At 42.8% G+C, this 24,734-nt stretch overlaps 1 protein-coding gene across 4 annotated transcripts in view; it reads right to left on the bottom strand.

Moving 5' to 3' along the window:
- CHD8 (chromodomain helicase DNA binding protein 8) overlaps positions 1-24,734 on the bottom strand; it is a 133,984-nt gene that overhangs the window by 15,567 nt on the left and 93,683 nt on the right. For 3 of the 4 annotated variants that reach the window (XM_089687042.1, XM_089687044.1, XM_089687043.1), the window contains exons 25-35: positions 22,690-22,779; positions 19,834-19,937; positions 17,005-17,131; positions 16,663-16,735; positions 16,519-16,570; positions 9,380-9,581; positions 7,178-7,386; positions 6,560-7,072; positions 6,039-6,169; positions 5,728-5,928; positions 2,406-2,513 (exon numbers count right to left, since the gene is read on the bottom strand). In XM_089687042.1, coding sequence (XP_089543168.1) covers positions 2,406-2,513; positions 5,728-5,928; positions 6,039-6,169; positions 6,560-7,072; positions 7,178-7,386; positions 9,380-9,581; positions 16,519-16,570; positions 16,663-16,735; positions 17,005-17,131; positions 19,834-19,937; positions 22,690-22,779 — 1,810 coding nt within the window. The remainder of the gene's footprint in view (positions 1-2,405; positions 2,514-5,727; positions 5,929-6,038; positions 6,170-6,559; positions 7,073-7,177; positions 7,387-9,379; positions 9,582-16,518; positions 16,571-16,662; positions 16,736-17,004; positions 17,132-19,833; positions 19,938-22,689; positions 22,780-24,734) is intronic. The other variant, XM_089687046.1, reaches the window with a different exon arrangement.

Below are 24,734 nucleotides of genomic sequence, written 5' to 3'. Positions count from 1 at the left end.
CTCCATAAGACGCACTTTTTTCCCCCCCAAAAAATGGGGGAAAAGGTCAGTGCGTCTTATGGAGCGAATATAAAGCGGCCGGTCCGGTATTTTTGCGGCCACCATGTCAGAATACCGGGCCGGCTGCTCAGCTGTTGTCTCCTGCAGAGCCTTACCTGTTCCTCGCTCCAGCGTTGCACAGTCTTCCCGCGCTGGCTTCTGTGACAGCCGGGTGCCCACTGCGCATGTGCTGCGCTTTGTGAATGATCCGTTGTCTTCTGGGACACATGACAGGTCCCAGAAGGCGCCGGGCCATTCACAAAGCGCAGCGCTTCTCGCACATGCGCAGCGGGCACCCGGCTGTCACAGAAGCCGGCCCGGGAAGAAGAGGGAAGGACAACTCCACGGGAGTGGGAGCGGATACCTGTCAGATTCAGGTACCCGCTCCCCCTCCCTCCCCAAAGGTCAGCAGTCTCTGGTCATTCCCTGCACTGTCCGCAGTCTCTGGTCATTCCCTGTACTGTGTCCGCAGTCTCTGGTCATTCCCTGTACTGTGTCCGCAGTCTCTGGTCATTCCCTGTACTGTGTCCGCAGTCTCTGGTCATTCCCTGTACTGTGTCCGCAGTCTCTGGTCATTCCCTGTACTGTGTCCGCAGTCTCTGGTCATTCCCTGTACTGTGTCCGCAGTCTCTGGTCATTCCCTGTACTGTGTCCGCAGTCTCTGGTCATTCCCTGTACTGTGTCCGCAGTCTCTGGTCATTCCCTGTACTGTGTCCGCAGTCTCTGGTCATTCCCTGTACTGTGTCCGCAGTCTCTGGTCATTCCCTGTACTGTGTCCGCAGTCTCTGGTCATCTCCTGTACTGTGTCCGCAGTCTCTGGTCATCTCCTGTACTGTGTCCGCAGTCTCTGGTCATCTCCTGTACTGTGTCCGCAGTCTCTGGTCATCTCCTGTACTGTGTCCGCAGTCTCTGGTCATCTCCTGTACTGTGTCCGCAGTCTCTGGTCATCTCCTGTACTGTGTCCGCAGTCTCTGGTCATCTCCTGTACTGTGTCCGCAGTCTCTGGTCATCTCCTGTACTGTGTCCGCAGTCTTTGGTCATCTCCTGTACTGTGTCCGCAGTCTCTGGTCATCTCCTGTACTGTGTCTGCAGTCTCTGATCATCTCCTGTATTGTGTCCACAGTCTCTGGTCATCCCCTGTACTGTGTCTGCAGTCCATTGGTTCATAATATTTTTTTTTTCTTGTTTTTCACTTCTAAAACCTAGGTGCGTCTTATGGTCAAGTGCGTCTTATGGAGCGAAAAATACGGTATATACACGTATTCCTAATGGTTTGAATTTTGAATGGGATCTTACCCATTTTTATGAGTGACTTCCTTGCCCAGCCATGGCCCCATCCCTTTCTGATCTGGTTATGTTTTACCAGCTTATTGAATATATACGTTTGACTACATGCGTTTATTTGGTGCTGATCTTTTTTAATTATTTTCTGTCTCTGCCCGTTCCAGCGCCTTATTGGCCTTTTTGGTCTTTATCATATCTGGGAGGGTGAAGATAGGACAGACACTTTATAGATCTGAGGCATATCTATTTTTATAATTTGTATATCTAATTTGGGATGGATCCAATATACATGATGTGGTGTTTTCTTCATGGTATGTTGTTTTGTTTCTTCTTCCCATACATTGTTTACAACTTTATTTTCATATTTATTTTTGCCATCTCCATTGTGCGACGCAGGAATTCTTGCACATATCCTGTGGCTGGTGCATTGGATCTTATGCGTTGCACTTTGGGGATGTTAAAATTGTTAGTTGCAGAACGGTCTTTACCTTTAAATCGGTTTGGTGTAGCAGGAGGTGGACCCAGTGTTGATTAGGAGGAACAGCTGTTGCTGGTGCTTAAAACCAACACTTTGTACATGGGTCCACTGGGTAATGAATAAGCGCTGTCTTTAGCATGAAATGTGTTTACCTTCCAAGTCCCCCACTGCATTTCCACTGTCTGTATTGGTTTTATCTTGGTTCAATAAAGTGGACTGTTTGGAGTGCAGCCGATCGGACATCCTTTGTTCTCAAAGTTACATTGGACTGTCAAAATTAACTATGGTTTTTATTACTAATGCAATACTGATGTTATAAAATAAAAGTATATGTTGTGACTTTAAATCTTTAACAAAATAACAGGAAGAGCTGGTAACACTTGAGCAATAATGCATAAATCTGGGTTTAGTGAAGTGAACCGTATCCAATACACGGGAAACACATGCTGATCTACAAAAAGGAAACATTCCTGCAAACAGCACATTAGTGCTCATAGGAATGCCTCAACTTGAACTTTTTAAATATAATTGTATCTTGCTAGCTGTTTATTGCAGTTTTATAAATGCAATCAGAAAAATGATCCTCAGCACTGAACAAGCTCACCTGGACCAATTTCTTCTTACTCTTCTTCCTATGTACATGCTGTACAGATTCTACTGCTCCATTACCTAGGAGTTTGTGTTTCTGAAATTTTATCTTTAGCCCTTCCTCCTACGACAAACAGAGGAAATTACATTTCATTCATAAGAGATTACATTTCATTCATAGAAGACACATAACAAAATATTGCAGTTGTAAAGGCTAAATTGTATTTTTATTTTTTGCTAGAATAAGAAACAAGTTATACTTACCTGCTCTGTGCAATGATATTCCACAGAGCAGCCCTGAATCCACTCTGCTGGGATGCTCTTGGCTGCTCCTCTTCTGTGTGTGCCACTGTAGCAAGCTGCTTCCTATGGTGGCACAAATGCATGCTTGCTTCTGAGCCAGGTTGTGTATGTCCATAGACAAACACCGTGTGGCTCAGCCCCGCCCCCTCCCCACAGAATTTGACGACAACAGCAGGATCCATAGGCTGTTGCTGACACCTAAAATATTTGGGGTGATACAAATACTGGGACATATTTTAGTTTAATGCATGGAATGCATTAAGGTATATGCAAACCTTTACCTTGTAAAACAACCTATTCAGCTTAAAACAGAAAAGAAAGGCAAAACATTTATGTACACATATAAAAAAAAAACAAAAAAAAAAAAACACAACACTATAAAATAACTTTTTCCCTTTTTTATAAGTGATCACAATCTTTGTTCTCAGCTGCACAAAAGGATCTTAGAGAGCTGGGGAAGGAAAAACTGCAGAACATTGGTCTTCCCAGTGAATGACTGTGCAGTGGGGGCATGACAGCACAAGCTGATCTTTGGAGGAGAGCAAGTTCAGATCCCAGCACAGTTCGAAAACTAACCACACTGTGCTCTCCAGCCTGGTGGTCAGTTTTTATTAGGAAAGCAGAGTGACTGGCAGAAACTCTAGGTATTTCACACAAAGGAAGTCAAGAAAGAACAGGATACATTTTCATACAAGCACATGGTACAACAGGCACATATTAGGAATATGAAATGCTGGGTTTAACTTATTCAACTACTTGACCTCCGGAAGGTTTTCCCCCAGTTCAGGACTAGATAATTTTTTGCTATTGAGCACTGCGCTACTTTAACTGGCAATTGTGTGGTTACTGAAAGTAAATTACACAGAGCTTTATTTTGGTTTTATCACCACTGGATATAAAAAAAATCAATAAAAAAGGCAGCCAAAAATGGATTCTGCTACATGTCTGGTAAAAATAAAATCCCAATAAGTGTATATTAATTGGTTTGTGTGAACGTTATAGAGTCTACTATAGTATGTATATTTGAAAATTGATCAGTTCTGATCCTAACAGCCTACAGCATTTCTTGAGGCCGTTAAAATACCAGGACAGTACATACACCTCCAAATGACCCCTTTGTAGAAAGTCTGAGCAGTGGTGTGGGAAGTTTTTTTTTTTAAAACTACTTGTCCAGGGACTAAATCAGGCTCCCAATCTACTTGTCCCTCATGACAATCTACTTGTCCTGATAGATAAAAAAAAAATAAAAACAAATTCTAACAAAGCCATATTTAAATCTGAGGAATGTCTGGGGCTTTAAAAAACAAAAAGGGACTTCATGGCGACTTAAACTTTTAAGGATGTTAACATTGCACTGTCTCCTCCTCACCTCCCTGCCCAATGCCATCACCGCACCTGGGGACTAGCAGAGAGGTGAGAGACCTTGCAATGTGCTGATCACCGATTTGGTGCTTGTTGGGCTCTCTTAATGCTCAGCAGAAGCGCATTTGCTGAATGAGTAAATGAGGCGCCGACCCGAATGAGGCAAAAAAAAAGGAAAGAAACCTGCTTGCCCGCAGCAAGACTAAACAAAAAAAACAAATCCACCTGCCTGGCGACCAGAACTTTACATCTCGGGCAAGGGCGATATAAATTGTGCACCCCTGCTGAGGTATATAATAAGAGGCATGGTGACGTTTTGAAGTTTTTATTTTATTGGCACTTTTTTGAAAATGAATTGAAAGGTTTTTCCCCATACTGTTACCAGTGCAGTACAGAGTCATTATATGACTGGTGTGGCGGTGATCAGGGACACTGACTGGTGACAGTATGTTAAATGCATAAAAAATTATTTTATTTATAATTTTTACACTTATTTATTTTACTTTATCCTCTATTTTTGCTATTTTTTTTTTCTTACATACTTTCATCGGAGTAGTTCAGTTTCACTATAGTAACACTGCTACTCATGGAGGGGGAGGAGTGTTTTTTTTACACTTTGATTACTTACAAGAAAGATTACTAGTAATCTGTGATTGGCTACAGCTAATTACATGCTACAGGGTGCTGTGATTGGCCCATAAACCATGTGATAGCTGTGGATCAATCACAGCATTACTCTATAGAAAGCAGAGCTGTTATGAATGACATTCATTCATAAGTTTGATGACATTGTGATCACATGATCCACGGGCAGCTCAAAAGGTACAGGGAGCCGCAATCCGCTGGGTCTGGTGCACACAGTAAATCGCAGGAGAGGCTCGCTGTGGAACAGGCTGATGATGTACATATACGTGATCCAGCCTGCCCATGCTGCCTGGCAGCAAGTGGCTGAGGTAAAAAATGTCTTGCCTTTACAACCACTTTGATGAGGCCATAAGATTTGCAGGCGTGGAGCCCTCACTGTTATTCAGGAGTATTCTCATTGTTGAGTATAATACTAAAAGGGTTGATTTACTAAAACTGTAAAACTAAAACTGAGTTATTAAATCTGACGCAGCTGTGCATAGAAACCAGTCAGCTTCAAGGTTTTATTGTCTAAGCTTAATTGAACAATCTGAAGTTAGAAAAAGATTGGCTGCCATGCAGAGCACCTCCTGATTTTGCACTCTCCAGTTTTAGTAAATTTACCCCCAAATGTATTAAAAGACAAAATTTCCTGCAATAAGTGACAAATATAAGCAACTAATATTCAGCAAATGCTGCAGCAGTGCTGAAATCAGAACACTCACGCAATCTACTTTAATTTCATTAAGTTATAAGAGTCCTGTTTACACTCTTCTCTTTGCTTCACCAACCACATTCAAACTTCCAAGGAAAACTAGAATTCGATTAGTGGCTGTGTAAAACATCTTTGAACTGAACTGACTCCCTAACCCTCCACCAGGCTTTCTGTATGCAAGAATCAAAAGAGAGCCTGCGGTAGATGATTCAGGCTCACACAATTATCAATAAGAATGAAGTGAGGTGAACTGTCGAAACACACCTATAGCTTGATGAAAAAAATTATTTATGACTTTAGAAGAAACTAAAAAGTATACTATAATACAACTTACACTCTTGATTTGGACTGTAAATTCCTTTGGATCAGAGACAGGCCGTATCTGTGTAAAGGTAGCAGGGCTCTGTTCCTCAGGGGTTGGGGACATACTGTCAGGGCTGTCGCTTGGTGGGTCTGAAATTCTCCTTGGTGAACCCCATTTGCCAGTCAACACAGCATTACAGACTTGCTCGATTCGACAGAGGAGAACACGATCCTATAAAATTTTAGCTTTATTTAGCAGTTTGTAATCACAGTATCTCTAAACTTCATTTGCAGGTACAGGCTTGTGCTTTTCAAAAAACTTATTTGTGGTCTGTGACTTACCTTTGGCCAATCTGCACTATGTGGATTCTCCACAACTGCTTGGGCACTGTCCTCCGATTTTAGGTCTGCTGGAGAGTCTGTGAGGGATAATCGATTTTCCTCATCAAGTAACCGAGAGTGTGGTAAACCTGCTAAGAAATAATAAGCAAAGATGTCCATAAAATTAATGTTGTAATATAAAAAAAAAAAAAAAAAAAAAGTGTCAACAAAGAACCAAAACTTTTTAAAGTAATTTATTAGATACACTGGCGTGCCAATACTAGTATTTTTCTTATCTTGATTTAATCCATTAATAGATCTGCAAGACAATTTCTAAAAACAAAATTACAATATAAAAATGATCCGGTATATGGCAAGAGTAAATAAAATAAATGTAGGCAAATGACAGAGCAGAGGTGTTAGATGAGGATTTAACTTGTCACCACTATCGTGCCTCCTTGGGGTGATGAAAATTACCCAATGCCTTTCCTCCCCCTGCTGAAAAAGAAAATACTAGATTATGAATCTTCCAAAATGCTCACCATTCACATTAGCCGTTTTGCTTCCATTGCTTTCATCAGATGAATCATCTGAGTTGGATGAAGAGGATGCTGAAGAACAAGAAGATCGTCGTGGAGCTGGAGAGGAACTGACAGATGAAGAGAGCGAAATAATATGAGGGGCTTGAAGTTCTGTTGTAGGCAGAGGGTGGACAGTGGAGGGAGTGGATGGGCGGGAGGTATTTGACATGCCTCTAGATTGGAGATAGCTAAGTCGGCATCTTAGGAAAGAAAATGAAGGGTCAGGCATTAGTGTAAGGTCTGTGCGGCTCAGTCCATATCGAGCTGCCCCTTCAAGAAGTTCTTTATCATGACGGCCACTCTCCCACCAATCAGGTAATTCAGGGTCCGGCCGACACAAAGACAATCGTGCAGGAAGCAAAGGATGACACAGAACTTGCTCGCGAACCCTACGCAGGAGGTCAAGGCGAAACAAAGCTCTTGATGCCCGTTCTTCTGAAATAGGTTCAATGAACAGAGATGGATCTGGAGACTCTGTATGTGGTTAAAAAAAAAAAAAACATGTAAACATAAATAACTAAATCAACAATAAGGAAAAAAAAAGAAAAAAAAGACACCCAACTAAAAAGCATATCTCACCATCTCCTGCGACTGGTGGTAAACGACAAACTTGCCGACACATTGCCACAAAACCATGAAAATATTTAAGTAGTGACTCATCAGTTTTCTTGTCCAACCTAGCCAAACTACGAAATCTCTGCCAGTCATAAAGCTGCGTGTCAGGGTCATACTCAACCCCAAAACTAGAGAGAACACGGAAGAAATCACAAGCCTCTCGACGAGTCCACCTGTTAGACAAAAAATAACATGCAACAAACTTAAAAAATAAAAGGGGATGCTAACAATGTAACTACATTGTTATACAAAAATATTCCAAGTTGAGTGCAGAACAATAGAGTGGTACCTTCATCCTATCAATTCCAAAGCACGTAAAAAAGGAGGAGGGAGAGTTGGCGGATTTTTTTGGTACCATCAGATTACACATAATCCAATAGTTAATTCATACATAAATATCTTTATGGATACAAAATTCAAATAAGTTAAAAACACCCAAAATATGCATATCTGCTTCCAAAGGTTGCCTTTCTCAGTATGATTGCTGATCACAAGATGAAGATAGTAGGTTCAGTCAGTATGCTGAAAACGAGGAGGGATAACGCACGGACAGCGAAGCTTCATGTCTATACAGGTTTCATGGTCTGTCACCGCTTCTTCAGGAGTTTAGAGAGCACATTAAAATCTCTAGAGTCACTGAGAGATGGGCATGCAATGCATTTGTGAAGGGAAGTGAGCCAAAGCTGTTAAAACAAAGGAAACCCAGCTACCACCAGCTAAACAGGAACTCGCTAGAAGTAGATCCAGAGCATATCTGAGGTACACCCTGGGTGTGGAGAGACTTCTAGGGAGTCCCTGTTTTTAAGACCAGCGTTTAAGCATTTTTGACGCATTTTGGTTGTTGACTGGTCAACATTTAAAGAACCCTTTAGCTGGTGAAAGCTTTGATTAACATAATTGTTTTTGACAGCATTCAATTCCCACTTTAAAGCATTTCTTCACACCTACCTAATCATCGCATTCAGGTGTTCAGATCACCTCCATGGCCACAGGTGTATACAATCAAGCACCTAGGCATGCAGACTGCTTCTACAAACATTTGTGAAAGAATGGATCGCTCTCAGGAGCTCAGTGAATTTAAGCGTGGTACCGTGATAGGTTGTCACCTGTGCAATAAGTCCATCCATGAAATTTTCTTACTACTAAATATTCCACGGTCAACTGTTAGTGGTATTATAACAAAGTGGAAGCAATTGGGAACAATGGCAACTCAGCTATGAAGTAGTAGGCTATGTACAATGAAAGCAGGGTAAGCGCAGTGTGCAGAAGTTGCCAACTGTCTGCAGAGTCAATAGCTAAAGACCTCCAAACTTCATGTGGCCTTCAGATTAGCACACCAGTGCATAGAGAGCTTCATGGAATGTGTTTCCATGGGTGAGCAGCTGCATCCAAGCCTTACATCACCAAGTGCAATGCAAAGCATAGGATGCAGTGGTGTAAAGCACGCCGCCAATGGACTCTAGAGCAGTGGAAACGTGTTCTCTGGAGTGACTAATCATGTTTCTGTCTGGCAATTTGATGTACATGTCTGGGTTTGGCGGTTGCCAGGTGAACGGTACTTTTCTGACTGTATTGTGCCAAGTGAAAAGTTTGGTGGAGAGGGGATTATGGTGTGGGGTTGGGCTTGGCCCCTTACTTCCAGTGAAGGGAACTCATAAGACATCAGAATACCAAGACATTTTGTACAATTTTATGCTCCCAACTTTGGGGGAACAGTTTGGGGATGGCCCCTTCCTGTTCCAACATGACTGCACACCAGTGCACATGTCAAGGTCCATAACGACATTGATGAGCGAGTTTGGGGTGGAGGAACTTGACTGGCCTGCACAGGGTCCTGACTTTAACCCAATAAAACACCTTTGGGATGCATTAGAGCAGAGATTGCGAGCCAGGCCTTCTCGTCCAACATCAGTGCCTAACCTCACAAATGCTCTTCTGGCAGAATGGTCAAACATTCCCAAACACACTCCTAAACCTTGTGGACAGCCTTCCCAGAAGAGTTGAAGCTGTTATAGCTGCAAAGGGTGGGACTAAGACTTGGATGCCATTAACTTTTATGTGCGTATAAAGGCAGGCGTCCCAATACTTTTGGCAATATAGTGTGTACACACAAACACACACACACACACTTTTATGTGACTAAGTCATCTGCTTTTGAAGTCTCACCTCTGTTGTTTCTCCCGAAGTGCAATTTCCTTCAGTTTGAAAGCTGCCTCACATCGTTTTTTCCGCTTGTCCCCTCGTTCAGCAGCTTCAATCTTCAGCTGTTCACGCTTATAGCTGCGCTGGTATGCAGTAATAAGCCGGCGAAGGCGGGCAGTGAGTGCAGATCCAGGTGGCCATAGCATGCCACTAGGCACAGGTGTTGCTGCGTAAACAGTAGTATGTCAATGACTTAACCCCTGTGTAGTTACCACATATAGTATAGACTGGTGACTTAAAATATTTGAGACTCTTGCACTTCTGGGAGATGGCAGAACCAGTTACATATTTTGAAGAAACCTTATTGCATTGCTACAAGTCACTGATGTCAAAAGTAAAACGGCTTTGGATCAAATTTATTTTAGATTTTTAGTTCCGAACTAATATATTAAATGTTATACCGGTGTATGTGCATACGCATACACAAACCCGTGTGTGTGTGTGTGGTAAATGTGCTGGCACACAGTTGAAGTGTGCCCTGGGTGTTCACAAAAAAAAGAGTGCATATACCTTATGAATTTCTGAGTTTGCAGTTTTAGTTAGACAACTTGGACCTCAAAGCAAGCAGCTCTGTGGTGCAGTCTGTTAACCCATAGTGCTCTGGAAATCCTTTGTCCTGTTTAACCCATTCACTGCCTGAGTAATTTTAGCTTTTCCCCGCACGTGTTAAAATGTGTATTATTGGCCCAAAATCTACCTTAAACCCACAAAACTTGACATTTTGTTTTAAAGCAGTGAACCCGTAAAAAGATGTCATAGTTCAAAATTTCACACACTACTCGCACAACTATTTTTCAAATAGTTTTAAAAAAAAGAAAAAAAAAAAACCTTTGGGTTAAACTGCCATCTACAGTAGGATTAGCTGGCAAAAAAATAAACCATAGGCCAGTCCACTCTTATTACCAGCATGCCTCAGTTTTCTGGAAAAACAGTACCAAGAGCATGGTAAGAGGGAAGAAACCCATGGCCCTCAATGAACCCCAATGAAAAAATTTTACAGTGCATACAAAAATTTTTAACAAGCCCAATAAAAAACAGAGAACACAGGACTTTCAGTTCAAACAGCTGCCTGAAGAACTTTATGCCCAAAGCTGAACACAGATGAGGCCAAAACATCAACCTTAAAGTACTTCTGAACAGAAGACCAAGCAGCAACCTTGCAAATTTGTGGAACAACTGCTTGAGGCTGAAAAGCCTGAGAAAAACTCACAGATCTAGTAGAGTGCATATTAACATGAAAGAATTGAACCCATTCCTGCGACCATAAACTTGAATGATCATCTGTCTCAGCTACCTAGGAATTATGGAACAAGAACCTGGAAGCCCCATTCCAGTGCCCATAAGGGATGGCAAAAAAGGAAAAGGAATCAATCTAATTGAAAGACGCAGCGGCTGAGAGATTGACTCACAAAGCCTGCGCCACATTCAGGCAATTTCCTTTTGATAAACCAAAGCTGGAGAGAGGGAAGGCAAAGCAATGTGTTGGTTAAAGCAAAAGGCAGAAACTAGCATGGACAAGGAAGTCTTGGGCCTCAACAACCCTTTTTCCCTATGCAAGGCCTACATGGTTCTTTGCAAGATAAGGCCATCTGCCTTAGAGAGGTAATGGCTACAAGCTAAAAATACATTATGGGTGAGAGTAGGGAGAGAAATTTCTGGTTTCTACTGGGGATGGGGGGGGCGGGTGTACATGGAAACCTTTAAAAAGGTCTTTATCAAAAAGTTATAGGGATAACGGTCTCTGAAACAGAATGGAAAGAGCAGACACCAGACCTTTGATAGTTTTGACAGGCAAACCCAGCTGCAGGAAGGATAGAATTCCCCCTACAAAGAAGCTCCTGGGGTAGAAGCTTCAAGATTTACAAGTGAAGAATGGTTTCCATATATGATGATCGACCTTTTAGCAGTAGACTTCCTAGCTTTAAGCATTGCAGCAATCACAGAGTGACATTTCCATGTGCTTTAAAAAAAAACTTAGGGTTCCTCAGCCATGCCGTTAACCAGCTACCAAGAAGCAGGAGGGCAGGCAAACTGGCCCTTGGGACAAAAGGTCCTGATGATCTGGTACTGCCCAAATGAGTGCCTGCCAGACATCTTACCAGGTCAGGGTACTACTCTTGCCCAGGACAGTCCAGAGCAATAGGGATCACCAGAATGTCCTCCTCAATTCTGCAGAGCAGACGAGGAAGAGGTTTCAGGAGAGGAAATCCACAGATCAGGGTGTACTAATCCCAGAGCCACAAGAGCATCCCTTTATTCCACTAAGGGATGACTATACCCAGTTACAAACCTATTTAGTCTGTTGTTGAAGAGGAGGGCTAGGATGGCTACAACTGGCATTCCTCACCTGCATCATAAGTCATGTATCAACTCAAGGTGCAGGAACCACTCTCCCGGTTTTAGGTGTTGCCACTTGAGAAAAATCTATCTGCCAACTGTCTATGCCTGAAAATACATGTCTTATAAGGATGAATGTGAAATTCTGCTCAGGATAGGATCCACTCTACCGCTCTTGCTTTTGTTTGCTCCCCAATGGTTGATGTAAGCCACTGGACAGGACCAGTCAAATCACTCTTAGCACTCACCGAGAGATGAGACTCCTTTAAGTCTTCTGCATTTTCAAGATGCCCAAGACTCCTCCCCAGCCTGGCGGGCTGACATCCATCATGAGAACCTTGGATGTCCCCAACCCCAGATCCAAATTACAGAGCCACCAATCCAGAGATACCCTGGTCTTTGGCATCAACTGAAACTGGACTGTCAAGAGACAGGACTGAATTATTCCATAATTGCAGATGTCTAGAGTGAAAATCAGACAAAGTGAGAGTCAGATGGCTTGAAAACTTTGAATCTGAGACCAGAAGATCTGAAGGTTTTTTGTTTTTTTTTTACATCTGGACAATTAAAGCCAACAAAGTCCTCGCTAACTATTACCTTAAAAAGGACATTGTCCAAGTATCTCACAATGGGCATGCCTCAAGAATGCAACAGGGCTGACACTGAAACCAGCATCTTGGTGAACATCAGCGATGCAGAGAGGAGATGCTGAAGAACAGGGTCACAAATTGATAGCGTAAAGGCCCTGTGACAAAGCAAATAAACTGCTGATGTACTAGAAAGTAATCATCTTTGATGTCCATAGGGTCAAGGAAGCCTACCTGGTGGAAGGAGGCTATGAGATCTGTTAGAATCAATTTGGAATTTTTGGTCTCAAATATAGACATTCAAAGCCATAGGACCCAAGATGCGGCAAATGCCCCCTTTCAACTTGGGAATAGTGAACAGGTTGGCATAAAATCCCTGGAAGTGTAAAGCAACAGGAACTGGGCAATGACATCTTCATCCACATTACCTAAGTGGGCCAAGTGAAGATCTGCTAGTTTGTGAGGAAACACAGGAAGGTCAGAAGTCAGGAAATGAGGACTGTGGATGCATTAGTTTCCTTTTTTAGGCTTTCCCCCTCTGTTTTCACCTGGTGATCTGGCTAGTAACACCTCCCTCCTGTAGAATTCCCCCACTCTGGATGAAGCAGCATAAGGGACACCTTTGGACAGCAGCATTGATAGTCTGGGGGAGGGTGAGTGTTACATATACTAGCAGATTTAGATACACTTTTTGAAGCCAAACTCCAGCTTACATTTTAAAAGCAGTTACAACAAACCGTTTTTTCCTTTTGGAATAAAGTATTTACATCAATAAAAGTGGATCACTGTAATCACCCCTATCAGTGGTAATTGGTTTGTCACAACTCTCTGTAACCGATCAGGCTGGCAAGCTTGTTCTTTTGCAAAAGAACAGAACAGACTTACTGGCTGATCACCAGATAAAAATAAAAGAAAAAAAGAATGCAGCTATCACATCTAAGAATTGGTAAACTGCAATAAAATAAAGGTTTGCTTTTTATTTTAATACCACCTTAAGCCAAAGTGCCCCAAACATATGCAATGACATGCGCTACATGCAAGAGATGAGACACAATTCCAGCAAACCATCACAGCTAAAATTTAGCAGCCATCTGCTCCATGCTTTCAAAAAGCAAGGGATGAACCGCAACAGTGACTAGATCTCTTTTAATGGATTTAGACCAATCAGAAATAGCTACACAAAGTAAAGTCACAGCCAGGATCAGGTGTAGAGCAGGACCTACCAGTAAAACCAGATCTCTGTAAAAGGTCTCCCAAACACGTATCAGTTGTGTCATTAAAGACAGGTGCATTCTCCATTTGTGCAGTAAGCCCTTTGTTAAAACAAGACAAGGCACTGTGGGAATGGAGCATTTTTGATGAATGGCAAACTCTCAGAATGGATACCATGCACTTCCTCTCTGCATTGGAAAAAGTTGGAAAAGGGGATGCAAACGTTTGTGGCCTTAGGAGTTTTAAGAGTGGTGTGCACTCTATCAATAAGAGTTGAAAGAGTCTACTTCAATTTATGAGTAATAGCAGAAGACTCAGGGGTAAGCTCATCAGTCAAGGATTTGAACAACTCAGAAGCTACTTAGGCCATGGACAAATCAAAATTAAAACACGCAGGAGAGGGTATGGGAGTGAGCTTATGGGCTCTGTGATCTGAGCCAGAAGATGACTAGGTAATTTGGGTCATAAAGCCATGCATGACCATGGTAAAGACCTCCGCTGAAAATGGCAGAGGTTTCAGCCACAACAGATGGAGAACAGCACGGTTTCTGCCTCCAGACATCAGCACCATCAGTAGGTAGGCATGTTGCAAGCAGCCCCAGAGCCATTATTAGAGAGTGAACTGGGGGCACCTGGTACAGCAGGAATGCAATTTCCCCATCCCCTCTGTGTCAAGAATCAAAACATGTTGTGGTCATGGTGCTGTATAGCAGCTTATAGGAGCAGGTTAGGAGATGAGGTCTTAAGTACTCACAATACCTGGACAGCTTGTGAAGATGAGGGTTGAATGCCCTGAGGTGACTAAAGTAGCTCTATAGACAGGCAAGAATTATTCTAAGATTGATGTCCCATGTGGCCCTTTGTAACTGGAGCAGCAGCAGAGAGATGTTCCTCACTGAATAGTAGGCAATAGAGTAGAGGGCATGTATGTGGCCCTCCACCCCACAGACGGCATCAGCAATAACCCCTTCCATGGCAAAAGTAAGTAAGTGGAAACTGAATAAAAGGTGCCAAACAACTGATGACAATGCGGTAGCACTCCTTGCTCAGCAGCATGACCAGCCTACCAGGCCGGGGAGGGGGAGGGGGGGGGGGGTTGGTTGTGCTATGCTGGAAGACTGGTGGAAGGAGAGGAACTTTCCAACAGCAATGCAAGGTAGGGTCTTTATTGAGCGGGAATTAAATAAAAATAGAAATAAGTGCAACCAATATAATAGGTTTGTCTTTACAGTAGAAAGAGCAGAAGAAAATATCCATCTATCCTCCTAGAACACTAGCAAAAAACTAAAAGTATGCTTTTAGGAGAGGTTATCCATGGGCCAGCCTGCAGTTTTTCCAGTTTGCCAGTGTCCAATTCTTCAGTAGGTGGCACCAGAACCTGGGGGTTAAAGATTTCCCATGCTCAATGGACAATAAAAAAAAAAAAAAAAAAAAAAAAAACACCCTACATTTTCAGTAAAAAAAAAAAAAAAAAATACACTAAAATTAAATTTTAATGCACACAAACATCTTCATTTTTTCCCCCAAAAATATAAAAGATGAAATTGTGTAGAGTAAATAGACACCAAATATATTTAGGAAAGTGTGGGCACCTACAATTCAGAATTCAGCAAAATTATTGTACCCAAAATTGTACATAGGCGATGCTTTAATCAGGAACTCTTAAATCTGTGGCCAAAATATAGGCAGGCAGAGGATTAAGGACTAATGACCAGTATGACCATGGTCTCCCTGCAGTTAATCTTTCACCTATTACGGAATTGCTATGCCTTGTTCTTCACGGTGCGTCCACGTGGAGACAGTTATATTGTTAGAGGCAGGGCTTTACTTCCCGATGTCAGAGCCTCCAGCAAAAACCACAGAACACAAAGTAGTGATATCACCAAAGTACATTAAAAACTTCAGTCAGCGGCAGCAGTGCCTTAGATCTCACACTGCAAATATATTGTACAGCTATAGGTAGGTAGCAAACAGGAGTAAGTAGGCACGCTCTCATACCAGGAATTACACTGCTACTTTTCAGAAGTAATTCCAGGAAAAAGAGGATTTTTTTAATGGTATTACCTATGCACAATAACAATTCTAAATTTTACCTGTAGCACAGCAAACTTTCGCATTTGCATGTAGTTCCACTTCAAAAAAATTTACAGCTCATCAATTTAAAAGGCAACAAATAATGGCCCTTGAATGATTCTTCTAACTAAAACACTATGCAGCAATACAAATATGTGGTACACAACATTTTTATGCCTCTTGGTGATATGCGCCAGAAGTCCGTTTTATCCCTCACTGAATAGTGGGAGAAACAACATCATTAACCCTGACCATAATATAAAAAGAACTTGCACAATACCATGACACAGTCCCTGCATGTTTTACAGTCTAATTTCCCACTATTTTACAGTCTATTTTCCACATTCAAACTAAAGATGACAGTTAAAGACACTTGTCATTGCACAAGTTGTCTTTGTTAGCCCTCATGCGCACTTGACATTTTTACAGCTGCCGTTTTCGGCTTTTGACGTTTTTTTCTATAGATAGGATAACATGCTGGGGGGTCTACTATGTGTCCATGCACACATAGACCGTAATCAACATTTTTTTTTTTTTTTGGATGGAAAAAACCCCCCAGAACTAGTGGGTTTCTAGAGGAGGTTTTTAGCTGTAAAAACAATCCAATGCTGAAAAACGCGGTAAAATGACGTAAAAATGCTATTAAAAAAAAAAGCTAAAAATTGCAAAACATGGAAAAAATGCAGCAAAACGCCAGTGCCAAAAATGATAAAAAAAAAAAAAAACTGAAAAACTCATGTTTTTAACGTGACTTTACACAGCTAACATTACCAGCGGTATCAAAATGTCAAATATGCATGAGGGCTTATATTGTTTTTGGTAGCGAAAAATTAAAAAATATTTGTATGCGAAAACCTAAACCCATTCATACTTCTCCCTGCATTCTCAACTCACCTTCTTCACCATCCACCACAGATATTTCCTCATCCATCATAAGAGGGTCCATCTAGAACAGTATTGCATTACATTGTAAATGTCAGGACAAAAATTTGGTGTGCCTTAAATATTATGCTTTGATAATTAAGCAGTCAGTCTCACCTCCTCCTCACCATCTTTCTGTACATGGAGTGGCTTATACTCAGGATCTTCCACATCTCTATCAAAATCTCCACTGTAAAATTGAATGAATTTAAAAAACGTATGTTATAAGCGTTTAAAATCCCAGTAACAATCCCCAACCATCTAGCTTTAATGTCATCCAATATAGATATAGCTAGCTTGAGCACTAAGTGCGTAAGACGTGTGTTAAATTCATGTTCCCTTTAGCACGGTGCCTAGCTGACGCTTGCTGTTGTGTCCATGTTAGTATGGCAACACATCACTGACTGTAGAATATCCAAATTTCTTTACAAACACATCAGCTGTCCAAAAGCCACTCACCCCTCTGGCAGCTCCACAAAATCCTGTGCATGATGCTCTGCAGCAATTGCCTGCTCATCAGGACCCCCCACCTTCTCTAGGAAACAAAGACAAGGATCTGCACGCATAGTATTGTACTTCTCATAACCTGCAGGGAAAGGCAATGGGATTACTACATATCCTTACAAAGAAGATAATAACTTTGTTATCTACAATTCCTTTCTTTGGAAAAATATGTCTCCAATATAACTGCTGTTCACATGAAACTTTACCTATTATATATCACAAATTATACTTTTTGTTAAAAGGTGACTGTCACCACCATCATGCTGAAAAGAAAAAAAAAACCCAGGAAGACATTCAGATTCTCTTTCAAAAATGTCTCTAACAGTAGAATATGGTCTTAAAGTAGACATTTTAAACACACTAACACACTCTCTGAGCTATAAAACATATTTCTATAATACACAGTTCTAGAAAAAAAAAAACAAAACAAAAAAAAAAACAAAAAAAAGCACATCATGGACATGCGGGTGGGCGTGACCACCTCATCGTGAACAGGATATGAGAGAGGGACTGGGGATCCACCGGCTGGTACTGTTAAATCAAGATAGGAGGGATGGTGGGGGCGTAGCTACAAATTGATCACGGAGGATACAGGCAGGCTGTACGCTTGAACAGCATGCCTGTGACTCAGAGGATGAGAGGGGATACAAACTGGCCATCTCAGATCAGCTTCAGTGCTTAGCATGGTCAGTTTACAATCAACAAATGGGGAACTGGCAGGATCAGCCAGGTACTACATAAATACAATAAAAAAAAATTACATATTGGTATAAAAAACACACACAGTTTAAGGTCTTAAAGAGATAGAGTTATTAAGTTTTATTTTTACGGTTACAAAACACTTTAAAGGCTCTCATTTCCTAAATTGTTATAATCTGAAGGAAGGGATGTTGAATTTGTATCGCCCGGGATGCCGAGCAGGTAGTTTTTTTTTTTTGGTTTTTTTTTAACCTTTAGCCCTGCTGCGGGTAAGCAGCAATGCTCACCTGTCAGGTGGAAGCATTCCAGCAGCAGTGCAAATTGCTTCCACACAGTGCCAACCTTTCTACCCCCACCCCCTCCACTCCCCATGTGAACCTCCTGCCACGTGAGGTCTCCCGGGCTCCGCTTTCCCACCTGCGGTCCCGAGACTGGCTCACAGCTGTCGGCTAGAGTGGAGGGAGGACAGAGGACACGTCCGCTCCCCTCTCCTTGTTCTGACCCAGAAGTAACGTTATGATGTCACTTTCGGGTCCCCGTTGAAAGATTCCTGGCCATGGAGGCCCGGAAAGAATGTAATCCTGTGTGATGTGCACTGCATTACATTCAGTGGAGCACAGGAGAGACATCCAGCGTCTTTTAGATCCTGGATGTCTCAATAAAGAGAATCTCTCACCAAAAATCATTACATAGGAGACTATGTCCCCTATGTGATTAAAAAAAGTTTTTTGTATTGTTTTGCTTTTTTTTTTAAATTGTAAAAAATGAAAGTTACACATAACATCCATCCCCCCCAAAAAAATGAGCCCCCCACCCTCACATATACGCATGTACAAACGTAAAAGCACACGCTGGGGTGCCTACGCATGAAAACGTCGATTGCGATACACATGTTATGTAACGCCACGCACGCCAGAATGAGAGCAATAATTCCAGCACCAGACCTGCTCCGTAACGCTGAACTGATGACCTATAAAAGGGAGCTTTAAAAAAGTGTTGCTCATAGAAAAATATAGGGTACTGAAGTTCGTTGCCATTACATGAGCACACGCAAATTTAAGGTTTGACGTTGGAGATTTACTTCGAGCAACCTCATCTTTTAAATTTAAAACATTTTATGGTAATATCATGCGACATAAAAAATGGGAACTACCACTACTTCATTCTCTGGGGTCTCTGCTTTCAGAAAATATATCAATGTAATCTTCAGGCCTTTTTTTTAAACTTGTGCAAAAAACGCAAAAATGGCTCTGTCAGCAAAAGGGATAAAGGATAAGCCCAATACTCCCCTTTCCTAAGGAGCACCCAATCGGCGCTAATTACACTGCAAGGGGAGGAGGGGATATAAAGCGCAATGTTAAAAATATTACACGTTTAAGTCACCTTAAAGCCCCTCCTGTTTTCAAAAGCCCCATACCTTCCTAAAATCACTTCCGATTTAAATACGGTTTTGGTTAAAAAAACACAAACATTTTTTTCTTATCTGGACAAGTAGATTGTCATGAGGGACAAGTAAATTTGGACACCGATTTAGTCCCTGGAGAAGTAGTTTTTTTAAAAAATTTCCACACCCATGAAGGTTTATAAAAATTCAGTTATTGTAATGACTATTTAAAAGAGAAATCTGGCCAAAGCTTGCCATATTTTTCTAGTGGGTCACCAGAGTGCACTTTTTCACTTCTGTGACCCAGAATTAGAAGACAGCGGACTAAAGTCCACCAACAGCTGACATCAGTGCTTCTCCAGTCTCTGAGAGGATCCCAACAATGTTGGAATCTACCCAGATGCCTGACTGGCAGCTTGTTCAGCCTTGTAGCACACCGCTGACAGCCTGAGCCAGCCGCTTGTGACGCCTCTCCTGCCCAGAGCTTCAGTGAGCAATTGAGGGGCAGGGCAGAAAGCACCTACTGATATTCACTGTACTTTGCACAGAGTGGACCTCAGCACTAACCGGTCAGCAGTCACGTGATTGCTCAGTTCTCAGGCTTAGAGATGGCGGGGGACAACTGCAGCATTGGACTGTTGCTGCTGCCAAATATAGTAGGCAATTTGTTTTTCTGATTTCCTACACTTCTTTAAACTCACCATGTTTGAAGACTCCAATAAGTAAAGACTTGTCAGCCTCTCTGTCCCACCAAAGAGCTGGTAAGTCAGCTTGATCAATTTGGGGGACCCATAAGTCGATCTCTCTGTAATAGTTCATAAATGAACACAAAATTAACACAGAAATGAAGTTGTATCAAAAGAAAAAGGTACATAGCAAATCTACAATTTACAAACGTTATGGTGAGGGATGCCTCAACACTTACCAAATAACAAAAAGTATGAAGTATTGGGGCTTTATATAATAGGGAATATATTTTTGTACTGTTCATATTATTGATGGATGGGAAAACACAATTAACCAGTGAGCTTACCTTTAACAACTATTCAAAGCAGCTTTTGGTAGGTTAAAAGAGAAGTTTGGGTCCCCCCACATTATACATACTTAGGTGGATGCAGCATCGCTCCGATGCTGCACCTGTCCCCTGCCGGCTCTAAGTGTGAGAACTCAGCGATCACATGACCTCTGACAGCTGAGTTCTCACAGCCACTGTGACCAGCAGCTGGCTCAGGCTCTCAGCAGATCACTGACAGGTTGAGCCAGATGCCACTTCAGACTCTAGAGTGGATCTTTCCCCAGCCTCAACCGGCTGAGTGACTTCAGCCAGGACTGGCTGAGTGACTTCGGCCTGCTGTTAGCTGAAAACAGGTCACAGACGTGCAGAACGAACTGCACTCCTGTGATCTACACAGAAGTAGAGTCAAAAGAGCTTTGGCTGTACTTCTCCAAATTTCAAGAAGATACTTTCTAATCGGTTGCATTGGGTTATTTCACACGTAAATGTGTTATAAATGCATGATGTGTAAATATGAAATGGTCTAGATCAGGGGTAGGCAACCTTAATGAAGTGGAGAACTACCTGAAAAACATGGGAGAAGTCAAAGATCATCGGTGCTCAATGTCTCCCAGTGTCGCCTCCTCACACCTGATTTAAACCTGTCATACTACCGTGTCGCAATCATGGCTTTAAATCAGGTGACCTCCTCACCACCTTGTGAATGAGCCCTTAGTTGCATTCGGCAGCAGCCCCTTGAGGGCTCATTCACGCGTAAATTTGGTGTGTGTTGAAGGGCGGTGAGTCGCAGTTTTACAACCCCTAATCCCTACCCCCTGTAGCTGCTGAAACAGCAGCCAAGGTGTAGACAAGCTGCAGCAGGAATTAAATGCCCTGTTGCTTGCCAATCACGACCCATTAATGTAAATGTGGCCACTCTGCAAGCGCCCTGCAACTGCATGCTTCTACAGGGTCCAATGGGTTAAAGCAGGTGGTGAGAAAGAAACACAACGCTGCCTGCTTTAACTTCTGTGCTGCACTGCACAAGGTTGTAGGGCATGTGCAGAGTGGCCTTATTCACTTGAATGGCTCATGCTTGGCAAGTGCTACACCCACCAACCATGACAGGGCGTATAACTCCCACTGCAGCTGTGACATGTGTACACCCCTGGCCACTGCAGCTAAAGGGGGTGCCAGTTGGGGCAGGAAGTGGTAAAACCCCTATAAGACTGCTTTCACACTGATGTGCTGTGATTTAACTGCACCGCGGGTGCAGCAGAGCGCATCTGCAACTTTCCTGGGTTAGCTGCACTTTGCCATAGACTTCTATTATATCCTGCAGGTGTGGTGTGCTTTCTGAAGGCACACCAAAACTCCGGGAGTTTTCTGTGCGCTTTCAGAAAATGCATCCAAACCCGCACAATATATAGTAGAAGTATATTGCTAAGCACAGCAAACCCACAGGAAAGCTGCAGGTACACTGCACTGCTACCATGGTTTGGGTAAACGGCAGCACATCAGTGTGAAATCAGCCCTATACTATTATGTCCAGTGTATTGCTTCACGCTGTCATGAAGATCTCTTCTTTTCTGCTGCTGGCCGGGATAAGAGGTGGAGTACAGTTAGTATCACTCTGCATTGGACAGGAGCCAGAACTACAGGAGGCACTGGCATATAAGGCTCTTGTTCCCTACTACAGCTCCATCTTTACAAGTTGCACCTTGTTTAATGCTATGGGATGGTGGGTCAGCAAACCCAGATCACGATCTACCAGTCACCTGGCCACGATCTCCTGGTAGATCGCAATCTACTGGTTGCTGACCCCCGATCTAGATATAAAGTGACCTTTAGGAGAGCAGGATATGGAATGGAGATAAACATTTTAAGTAAAAAATCCAGTAAAACTATAAAAAAGGGATAAATAGCCTCTTAGAAAATTATCTTATAAGGCTTCATGAACACCGGGCTTTTCTGAATGCTTTTCTCCTGGCAGAAGAAAAGCAGCGGAAAAAACGTTCCTAAGCTGCAGTTTTTCAAATGCCTTTAGGAACATCAAGCCACAGAAATGTAAAAACACTCAAGTGCTAACCGTGTCTAGCGTTAAATGTGCATTTAACCATATCAGGTGTGTTTTCTGCCAAAACGTTCCTCTCTTGAACGCACAATTGATTTTTTTCCTGCCTCTAAAATTCCTGTAAACTCCTATAGTGTATATGAACACACAGGTAACATGAAGGGGAGTTTAGAAGCAGAGGGGGGAAAAAAAAACAAAAAAACTCAAAAACGCTTGTAAAAACAGCGTTTTTTGCGCTCAAGTGTGCATGAAAGCCCAGTAATAAAAGCGAAAAATTATTTTAGTTCAAGACGACAATTTTAGTTCAGTAAGAAATAGGTAAATGCTGATGGTCATTTATTGCAGGAAGGTAGATATTTGTTACCATGCTTCTGCCAACACCTACAACCTGTTAAACATTGTTTAAGACGGATGGAAGGAAAATCTCCAACAGACAATTTTATGATTTAAAAAAAAAAAAAAAAAAAAAAAAAAAAGAGTAAAACGTACTTGGCATCAACTCCACCAAGCACTTTTATTGCATGGCTTCCAATCACTTCCTGACGGAGATAATATAACATTCGAACACGCAGCAAAACCCTATAAAAGCACAAATGAAAAGAAAGCTATAAATCAATAATTTATCTCACACATTTTAACTATGCAAACATATAGGTGATAAAATCTAGTAAACAATTTTAAAAGATTTAAGCATGTATCAAGAATTAGTTCAACTTACTCAACTTGGTCATACACAGACAGGGTTAGTTGCATAACAATCTCTTAAACACTTCAAATCTGGACACTTTCACCCCCTTCCAAGTACAGTCCAATTTTCAGCTTTTAGTGCTATCACACTTTGAGTGACAATTACTTAGTTATGCAACTCTGTACCCATATGAAATGTTCATCCTTTTTAAGAAAGAGCTTTCTTTTGGTGGTATTTAATTACCACTGGGTTTTTTTATTTTTTGCTATATAAATGAAAAAATACCAAAACATTTTTTAAAAAATATTTTTTGCTTAGGTTTGTTATAGAATTGTGCAAATAAATAATTTTTTTCATACATTTAGGCCAAAATATATTCTGCTACATTTCTGGGGTAAAAATAACCCAAAATAGTGTATATTATTTAGTCTGTGTGAAAGCTATAGAGTCTACAAACTATGGGATACATATGCAAAAATGTTGGTATGGCAGTGATCGGGACGCTGGCGTGGGGTTTGGCGGTGAGCGGGGCGCTGGCGTGGGGTTTGGCGGTGAGCGGGGCGCTGGCGTGGGGTTTGGCGGTGAGCGGGGCGCTGGCGTGGGGTTTGGCGGTGAGCGGGACGCTGGCGTGGGGTTTGGGGGGTGAGCGGGACGCTGGCGTGGGGTTTGGCGGTGATCGGGACGCTGGCGTGGGGTTTGGGCGGTGATCGGGACGCTGGCGTGGGGTTTGGCGGTGATCGGGACGCTGGCGTGGGGTTTGGCGGTGATCGGGACGCTGGCGTGGGGTTTGGCGGTGATCGGGACGCTGGCGTGGGGTTTGGCGGTGATCGGGACGCTGGCGTGGGGTTTGGCGGTGATCGGGACGCTGGCGTGGGGTTTGGCGGTGATCGGGACGCTGGCGTGGGGTTTGGCGGTGATCGGGACGCTGGCGTGGGGTTTGGCGGTGATCGGGACGCTGGCGTGGGGTTTGGCGGTGATCGGGACGCTGGCGTGGGGTTTGGCGGTGATCGGGACGCTGGCGTGGGGTTTGGCGGTGATCGGGACGCTGGCGTGGGGTTTGGCAGTGATCGGGACGCTGGCGTGGGGTTTGGCAGTGATCGGGACGCTGGCGTGGGGTTTGGCAAGGATCAGGGTGCTGGTATGCGGTTTGGCAAGGATCAGGGTGCTGGTATGCGGTTTGGCAAGGATCAGGGTGCTGGCATGCGGTTTGGCAAGGATCAGGGTGCTGCTATGCGGTTTGGCAAGGATCAGGGTGCTGCTATGGGGTTTGGCGAGGAACATGTTCCTCACTCCTCCACTCCTCCAGCACCCACCTCTCACCCTCTAAGCAGCTTTGTAGGCTCCAGTGGGAAAAATAAAAAATGCACATTTTTTTCTTAAAGGTGAACTTGGCCTTTAACCTTTTGCCGCCCAGCCATTGGCGGCTGGCAAAATCCCTCAGCGTTCCGGGTGGACGCCATATGGCGTCCTCCCAGGCATGCGCAGTTTACGCGCCTGCAGAGCCATGTAATCTGTCACCGGCCGTGTACCTCAGACATGGCCGTTGACAGATCTGAGTACCGGCCCCGTTGCCGGTACCATGTGACCTGCTGTGAACAATCACAGCAGGTCACATGACAGTTGTATACAATGGATGGCTTCATTCATGCCATCCATTGTATACTAGTGTGCCTAGCTGTGAATGGTCACAATGATCACATGCACAAGCTGGGCCAATCACAGCCCAGCTGTGTCATGTTATTTGCCATGGCCAAATCACAGCTAAGCACAAAAAAAAAAAAAAAAAACCCTGAATGAAAAATCGACGCAATTCAGGTAAATGCTTGCTTATAGCAAAATAATTCTT

The sequence above is a fragment of the Staurois parvus genome, unplaced genomic scaffold (genome assembly GCF_062004578.1).
Source record: "Staurois parvus isolate SC_StPar_1 unplaced genomic scaffold, SC_StPar_1.0 ptg000415l, whole genome shotgun sequence".
In the NCBI taxonomy this organism is placed as follows: Eukaryota; Metazoa; Chordata; class Amphibia; order Anura; family Ranidae; genus Staurois; species Staurois parvus.
Note: the sequence above shows the minus strand (reverse complement) of the source record. Positions and strands in the feature narration are given on the sequence as shown.